Here is an 8,595-nt window from a genome sequence, read left to right on the forward strand (position 1 = left end):
GAACAACAACATTATTCTCTTTTCGAAACAGAGACTTTCAAATTGGTAGGTCTGCTCACCACGATCGTTTGAGTACCCACTGGATCCACACTTTCATCATTGATTAATCGAAAATGATAGCGTTGAACAAGTTTGGACAATACCATGCATCCTTCCATTAAGGCGAATTTGTATCCAGTGCATTTTCTGGTTGTGTTGGTGTGTGAATATCATGATTATGGAAATGGATATAAATCGTTGAGGTAAATGAAAGAAATAGATATATTGAAACGTACCGATTTCCTCCACTGAAAGGAATCCAAGTAAAATCATGTTGAACGCGTTCTCTGGTTTCAGCATCCTTGAATCGGTCAGGATTGAATTCATTCACACTTTCTCCCCAATTATCTGATCTTGTGTGACTGTCCAAAATGAAAGCATGAATTTGAGTTCCTTTTGGAATTTGAAACTTGCCTAAACTTGTCGATTTCTTTGCCACATGTTTAGCGATCGAAGTGACAGGAGGATGACATCGTAAAGATTCCATAATGACCATATTCACATATTCAAGTTTTTCAAAATCATCAAAAGTTGGATCTCTTCCGTTGAGAACGTGTTGAACTTCATGAAAGAGTCGTTCTTGAATGTGTGGTCGTTTTGAGATTTCATAAGTTACCCATTGCAATAATGTGGCAGTGGTCTACAATATATTCACACAGAATAAAACATTTCAATAATTTGAAACATTTCAGAAATACTTACCTCATGTCCTGCCAAAGATAACACAAAGGCATTACTTTTCAATTCTTCATCGGTCAATAACGTTTCACTTAAATTAGCTTCAATCAATAAGCTCAAAATATCATGACCTTGATCTGAAGAAAGATGAATGTTTTCCTGGAGTTGTTTTCTTCTATTATTAATGACTTGATCGAGAATGTCTGAACAGATTTTTTTTGCCTTATTCGTTCCTAATACAATGGCAAATAAGGAATACAGAAATTCTGAATTTCCTTTTACAAAACCACGCAATGCAACATCTCGTGTGATGAGAGTATCCATGGCCATTCGAAATTGAATTCCTTTTTCATTCTTTGTGAAAATACCTAAATCCACATCAAAACCTTTTGTATTTCATTTTAGGAAATCAACAATTTCACCATTAATGAAAGAGGAGATGAACAATAAATGGTTACATACCTGCTTTTCCTAGAATGTCCAAAGTCACATCTGAATAGGTTTCTGGTTGCAACATGAATTCCTTCTTTCCCTGTAATTGTTTTTCCCACTGTTCCAATAATAAATCACACGAATTGACAGCCACTTTACACATAAATCTCAAATTGACAGGAGAGAATCCAGGGCTGCACACTTTGAAATGTTTTTTCCAAGTTTCATTATTCAAACAAGTCACAATACTCTCTCCAAACACATTCAATAATTCATAATTTTCTTTTGGTTTTTCAAAAATGTTCGATTTCGAAACCATCATTTCTTTCAACATGTTCTTATCAGAAACAAACACAATGTTCATGTCAGGAAGACTTAGACGAAATGTTTTCGTTTCTGGATCTCCAAATTTTTCAATTACTTTTTGCATTTGAAAAGCACTATTTAAATAAAAGTAAGGAGCAAAGAAGGGAATTCGAATGGGAGAGAATAAGAATTGCCAAGTGCCAGGAATTTCCTTTAATTGATTCGCATGATGAAAGACTCTCTTGATGCGGTGAATGAAATGTGTCAAGATAATGACGAACAAGGTCATGAGGAGTATCCATAAAACATGTTCTTTTGGAACGCTCAAATTGGATGAAAAGAACTCGAACGCTGTACTGACGTTCTTTTGAAAAGAAATTATGGAAGGAGAATTGATTCCATGATTCGTTGCGGGATGAGTTTTCAAGTCTTCATGTGCGAAAACGAGTGTGAAAAATCTATTTTCCGAAAATGTGAAATCCATGTGTAGCTTACTCGCCACGAGAGAAATGAGTAATAAAAGAAGAAGAAGGATTTGAAGTCTTCTTGTTGAAAAGGATGTAAGTGGTGAGTTGGTCAAGACGCTGTTGAATGGCCACATTTTTTCTCAAGAGTTGAAGACCCGCCAGCACTATCACGACATTTGACAGGGCATCTTTCCACATTCAACTTTTTAAGATTGAATAGTCAAAATTGAGGTGTAACCTTATATATCATGTTAATTATTTACTTTCTCCAGGTTCAACTTTGAAGGACAATTTTTAAAATATTGTGAATTGGCTTCAACTACTTTTAAGTGTTTAGAATATTGAAAGCAATTTATCGAGAACAATAATAGAAATTTAAAAAGAAAATTAATCTTCGTAACCTTTTACATCCTCTCACCGTCAACTGTCAAAGATTTTTGATCCAAACTCATTTTGAAGTCACAAAAAAATATGTGGATGCAAAATAATCACTCCTCTCGAGTAGTAGAACGATTCGTTCCTCTCCTCTCTTCATGTCTTGTTTTCTTTATATTTTCAATTTTCGTGTCAGCTTCTCCTCAACCTGTCAAGTACAAAATTTCCACACTTGCTGGAATTGGCACTCCAGGATACAGTGGTAATTACGGCCATGCTCTGAGTGCTCAACTCAACGAACCCTATTCATTGGCACTTTCCAATGATTCTCAATACTTGTTTGTTGTGGAACATGAAAATCATGTGTTACGAAAAATTGATTTAAATTCTCAATTCATCATTCCAGTGTGTAATGAGAATGCACAACCTGGATACAATGGAGGAGAGATGGATCCGTTACAAAATTTACTGAATGAACCCACTGGAATTGCAATTTCAAAAGTCAATGGTGATATTTTCATTTCAGATTCAGAGAATCATGTCATTAAAAGAATTTCCATTTTGGATCAATTGATTCATGTCGTGGCAGGAAATACGACAGCAGGTTATAATGGAGAAGAATTGAATGCAACGAATAGTATGATGAATGAACCAGCTGGATTGTATGTCAATTCGAATGGTGAAATTTTGGTTGTGGATTCTGAGAATCATATTTTGAGAGTGTTGAAATTTAATGAAAGTTATTATACGATGGAGCTAGTGGCTGGAGTGCCTAATGAGGCAGGATTTAATGGAGATGGACTTGTGTTAATGTCTAAATTGAATGAACCAATTGGTGTGACGCAGGATGGTAATGGAAATGTTTACATTTCAGGTAAGATTAAGTTTCTTTACTTTTTTTGGTAAATTCATTTTCAATTACACATTTACTATTGCTTTTGAAATAATGATATAATACTCATTTCCATTTGAAATAGATACTGAAAATCACATGATTAGAAAAATTTCAGGAAACACCCTGATGACCATTGCAGGAACAGGTGTTGCCGGTTTTTCAAATGACACTTGTCAAAATGCCACTCTGGATTGTCCTCTCAATGAACCCACTTCTCTCGTCTTCTCTCCATTAAACGGTGATTTAATCTTTGTGGATAAAAAAAACAACAAAGTTCGAAAGCTTTCTCCAGAAGGTTCTCTCGTAACCATTGCAGGAGATGGCATTGCTTCCTTTTCTGGAGAAAATGACACAGACAGTTTATTGGCCTCCCTTAACGAACCTAACGGAGTTGCCATTGATGAAAATGGAACCATTTATATTGCAGATACCATGAATCATCGAGTAAGAAAGTTATCTCCATACTGTGAAAATGGTTATATGTTGCGTGAAAATCAAACGGCATGTGACATGACTTGTTTTGGAATTTTGGAAAATTCTTCACAAGTTTGCCAATCACGTGGTTGGTGCGTTTCCGTCAATCTTTGTGAATGTTTTAATACTTCTCAATATGGAGGTGAGAATTGTCAATTCACAAAATGTAATGGAATTTTATCCAATGAAACACAACAAGTGTGTCATGGACATGGAGATTGTATTTCTCCTGACAATTGTCAATGTCATGAAGGATATTTTGGAGCATTTTGTGAAATTACCCAATGTCATGGAATTCTCTCTAATGATTCGAATGTTTGTAATGGAAAAGGAAATTGTGTGGATTTGAATGTGTGCCATTGTACGGATTCTAAATTTGGAGGTGCCAATTGTGACATTGCCATTTGTCATGGAATTTTGGCAAATGACAGCTCTGTGTGCAGTTCTCATGGGGCATGCTTGAACGGAACCTGTGAATGTTCGGGAGGTTGGTTTGGAGAATTGTGTGAAATTCCATCTTGCAATGGAACACTAGCCAATGAAACGGTTGTTTGTTCTGGACATGGTACCTGTCAAGACATCAATCAATGCATCTGTCATGAAAATTACAATGGTGAAAACTGTCAATATCCTTACTGCAATGGAATTCTCTCAAATGCAACTTCTTCTGTATGCTCTTCTCATGGTCAATGCATTTCTCCAAACGAATGTTCTTGTTTCGAATATTGGTATGGACCTTACTGTAATGTCACTTCCTGTTTTGGAGAATTTTCAAATTCCTCACATGTCTGTAATGATGGAAAAGGCACTTGCGTCGATTTCAACACTTGTGAATGTCAACAAAATTCCACGCCTTACTTTGGAGATCAATGTCAATTTACAACATGTTTTGGAATATTCTCCAATGACACTTCCAATGTTTGCAACAATCATGGAAATTGCACTTCTTTCAATGTTTGTGAATGTTTTGAGGGATATATTGGAGAAAATTGTTCCATTCCAACATGTTTTGGAATTCCAGCCAATGAAACGAAATATGTTTGTGATCGAATTGGATATTGTGTTGAGAAGGATCATTGTGTGAATTATACGTGTAATGGAACATTGAGTAGTGACCCATTGTCATGCTCTTCACATGGACTCTGTATTGGAAATGATCATTGTGAATGTCAAGAATTTTATTTTGGTTCGAATTGTGAATTCTCAAGTCAAATTCCAACATGTTATGGAATTCTTGCCAATGATTCACGAGTGTGTAATGACAGAAATGGAAGTTGTGTCTCGCTCGATCGATGTGAATGTCATTTGGGATATTCTGGCAAGGAATGTGAAATTCCAATTTGTTATCAAAAACTATCGAATGATTCCAATGTTTGTTCAAATCATGGAAATTGCATTTCACCAAATCAATGTCAATGTCAAGAAGGTTATTTAGGATTACAATGTGAAATTCCAGTCTGTTATGGTATTGCTGCCAATGATTCTGCAGTGTGTAATTTTGGAAAAGGACAATGTGTCAGTTACAATAATTGTTCTTGTTTCAATTCTCAAGAATGGACAGGTCAAGATTGTTCTGTTCCAGTGTGTTATGGAAAAACTTTGAGTCAAGCATGTTCTGGAAGAGGAAATTGTTTACATAATCATACATGTTCATGTCCTTCGAAGTATGAAGGTACTGAGTGTGAATTCCACAAATGTTTCAATGTGTTGAATACTTCAAGTTCTGTGTGTTCCGGAAAAGGAAAATGTGTGAACGATGACACTTGTCAATGCTATGAAAATGAAAAATATTTTGGACAGAATTGTGAATTTACTTCATGCTATGGAGTCGCCTCATCCAATGCATCCCTCGTGTGTAATTATGGAAATGGTACTTGTGTGGATTTCAATTCTTGTCAATGTAACGAAAATTCATTATATGGAGGACCTCAATGCTCAGATCCAAAATGTTTTGGAATTTTATCGACTCAATATTCAAAAGTCTGCCATGGTAATGGAAATTGTACCAATGTCGATAAGTGCTCATGTTTTTCAGGATTTTTAGGAGATGAGTGTGATTTGTTAACACTCTCAAAAATTTCATTACAATTTAACGCTACCAAAGGACTCTATTCACAAACGTTAATTCAATTAACCATTAACGATGAATTATTGAATTTATATTATTCCAATAGAAGTATTCTTGGAAAATTCACTTTTGAACTGAGTGTGGGAGATGCTGGACGCTACGTTCTTCTTTCTACTAACACGACTTTTAAGGAAATTCCGCTCTCCAATTCCAAGTTGGAATTCTTCATTCCATCTTCACTGTATTCCAACCTCAACGATCACACCAACAACAACACCATCCTTACAGCCTCTGTTGAATTATTCGACTCTAGAACCATGACCAAAATTTCCAACAAGGTCTCTTCTTCCAATTCCTTTATTTATGAAAATCCAAATATTGACAAACAAGTTTCTAACCAAGAAAACAATAATGGAGTTTCTGGTGGAGTCATTGCATTGGCTGTGGTCATTCCAATTGCTTCTCTGGCAGGAATTGCTGTCATTGTAGGAACTATTGCAGGAGCTGTGATGTATTACAAGAAAAAGATGGCCGCTACCAATGCGATGGGATTGATGAAGGCCCAAAATGAAGACTTTGAATTGGCACAGGGATTTTAATCTCTTTCTTTGGCATTGCTTTCTCATGAATTTCAATGAATTTAATAATATTAAAGTAAATTTGAAGAATTTGTAAAAGTTCGAGAAGAAGAAAAAAATTTTCAACAAATCAAAAAAAATGAGCAAACGCACACATGAAGGAACGAATTCAACGACCGTTAGGGATCGTCATTCGGAGGTTTATTTGGTAACCATTGAGGATGAAACTGATGAAGAATTGGTGGATGAAGAAGAAACCGACTCGGAAGAATTTACTCCAATATCAAAAAAAGTAAAAATAGTATCCGATCATATTGATCTTCCTCCTCATGCGAATACCATAACGGCATCATCCTCCCCTTCAACCAATCCAAGCACAAATCCGATCTTTGAAAAATTAAAAGAAATGGATTCAAGTATAAATTTTAAAACCAAAAAAGACTTTGAAGAGGCATTTGCTTCCATTGCTCATTATTTATTGAATCATGTTGAACTGGTTGCGAAAGGAAAGACGTTCCGATTGGCTGAACTTGAATTTTATTATACATGTGCTCCAGTACATAATGATCCCTTTAACCATTGTCATGCGCTTCAAACAACTAAAGGCGAATGGTACTTTCATCAATCACCATCAAAACTCAACAATGATAATTATAGAGGAGGAAATTATAAAGGACTGGATTTGTCGATTGGTTGTGCCAAATTTAAGGGAGGTATTTTGATTCGCTCATTGATTCGATGCAGTGACAACAAATTTATTGAAGGACCGTCGTTGTGTGTGGATGAAATACTGTCTCTGTATTCATGTAACACAATTCATGAATTTGTCATGAAACATTTTCCCAACCAGAAACATTTTAATGCATTGGATGAAAAGTCTACAGTTCACTTGAGAGTGTGTGCAACACCAAAATCAGACAGTTTCATTCGATCTGCACGAGTTGGATTGACATTGAAGCAACAACGTAGCAAAAAGGAGAGAATTGAGTTTATTTTCAGACCCTATCGATTTTGTTTAAGGCCAGAGAAGGTGAAAAAAGGAAAGCATTTGATGGCCATTGTGTTATATAAGGAATTGTGGACAAAGGGCGAAAAAGATATTATCAAAAAAGTGGAAAAATTGATTGGAACTAGTGGTCTTGCAAAATATTTTGAAGTGTTTGAAGAAAAGAAAGCGATTGCTTTTGAATCAGTTTCAAAAATTGATGCTAAAACAGTTAAAAATTATGATAAGGACTTGACGACACAACAAATTTATGAGCTTGGAGGTATTTTGCGTCACATTTTTTAATTTCCTACATTCAACAATTCTTTACTTCAATAAAATAGATAATTGAAATGATCATTGAAATCAATTCTTCTCAAGTTTGCTCCGTCATTTGTCTCATTGTGGCTAGTTTGGAAATCCAATTTACAGCTTTACTGAAAACCAGTAACAAAAGTTTTACAACATGAAATTACAATGAGATTCCTTTTCACTGTGGAATCACAGGCTTTGCAAAGGCTTTAAAAAATTGTAGTTGGACCAACAACGGACGAGCGGGAGTGATGAACAGCTTTGAAACACTTATAAGTTTCTCTTGAACCACCACCACCTTAACACCAATAACAAAAAAATGGTTCCACAACATCCATCATCATCCAATGAATACAGTATGTCCAATAACGCTGCAAGTTACCTAACCCTGAGCGTCCATGAAAAAGCTGCAGTAGACGCTGATAATGAGCGCAATATTGTACTCATTGAGCAGAATGGGAATTCATCAACGAGCTCAAAAAGCTCGTCAAGCAAGACTTCCTCTCCTCAAAAGGGAGATTTGCAGGTCGATGAATTAAGTGAGTCAAACACCGAGTTTGATGAAATGGAGTCTTCCTTAGGAAAAAAAACCATGGTAAGCCTTTCCGGTATCCATAAGGCTCTAGTGGAGCTCAAAGACTACGCGAAAAAGTCTGACGACCGCCAACAGGAGATGTTGAATGTAATGCGCGAGACACAGCAGCAGCATCAGAAAGTGTTGAATGAGCAACGGCAACAGCATCAGGAAGTGTTGAATGTGTTGTATGAGCAACGGCAACAGTATCAGGAAGTGTTGAATGAGCAACGGAAACAGCATCAGGAAGTATTGCATGCGTTGCTCAATGTAATGCGCTCCTCACAACAACAGCACCAGGATTTGATGGGTGTGTTGATTGCGCAACAGCAAGAACAAAAACAGCAGCACCAGGATTTGATGAAAGAACTACAAAAACAACAAAATAATAATAAATAATACAGTTTCTACA

General features: G+C 36.0%; 4 protein-coding genes across 4 annotated transcripts; 3 read left to right on the forward strand and 1 right to left on the reverse strand.

The window, feature by feature from the left end:
* Positions 1 to 11: 11 nt before the first annotated feature.
* C9374_010971 (uncharacterized protein) lies at positions 12 to 2,056 on the reverse strand (the record flags this gene model as incomplete). Its single annotated transcript, XM_044686574.1, has 4 exons — positions 12 to 186; positions 276 to 679; positions 742 to 1,103; positions 1,180 to 2,056. The coding sequence occupies 4 exons, from the start codon at positions 2,054 to 2,056 to the stop codon at positions 12 to 14; spliced, it is 1,818 nt and encodes a 605-aa protein (XP_044543575.1).
* Positions 2,057 to 2,393: 337 nt separating this feature from the next.
* C9374_010972 (uncharacterized protein) lies at positions 2,394 to 6,333 on the forward strand (the record flags this gene model as incomplete). Its single annotated transcript, XM_044686575.1, has 2 exons — positions 2,394 to 3,171; positions 3,275 to 6,333. The coding sequence occupies 2 exons, from the start codon at positions 2,394 to 2,396 to the stop codon at positions 6,331 to 6,333; spliced, it is 3,837 nt and encodes a 1,278-aa protein (XP_044543576.1).
* Positions 6,334 to 6,451: 118 nt separating this feature from the next.
* Positions 6,452 to 7,603, forward strand: C9374_010973 (uncharacterized protein; the record flags this gene model as incomplete). The annotated part of the gene is made up of 1 exon (XM_044686576.1): positions 6,452 to 7,603. The coding sequence occupies one exon, from the start codon at positions 6,452 to 6,454 to the stop codon at positions 7,601 to 7,603; it is 1,152 nt and encodes a 383-aa protein (XP_044543577.1).
* A 325-nt stretch (positions 7,604 to 7,928) lies between these two features.
* C9374_010974 (uncharacterized protein) lies at positions 7,929 to 8,582 on the forward strand (the record flags this gene model as incomplete). Its single annotated transcript, XM_044686577.1, has 1 exon — positions 7,929 to 8,582. One exon carries the CDS (start codon positions 7,929 to 7,931, stop codon positions 8,580 to 8,582), a length of 654 nt encoding a protein of 217 aa, XP_044543578.1.
* Between the last annotated feature and the right edge of the window lie 13 nt (positions 8,583 to 8,595).

This window comes from Naegleria lovaniensis, assembly GCF_003324165.1.
Source record: "Naegleria lovaniensis strain ATCC 30569 chromosome Unknown tig046, whole genome shotgun sequence".
Taxonomy (NCBI): Eukaryota; Heterolobosea; class Eutetramitea; order Acrasida; family Naegleriidae; genus Naegleria; species Naegleria lovaniensis.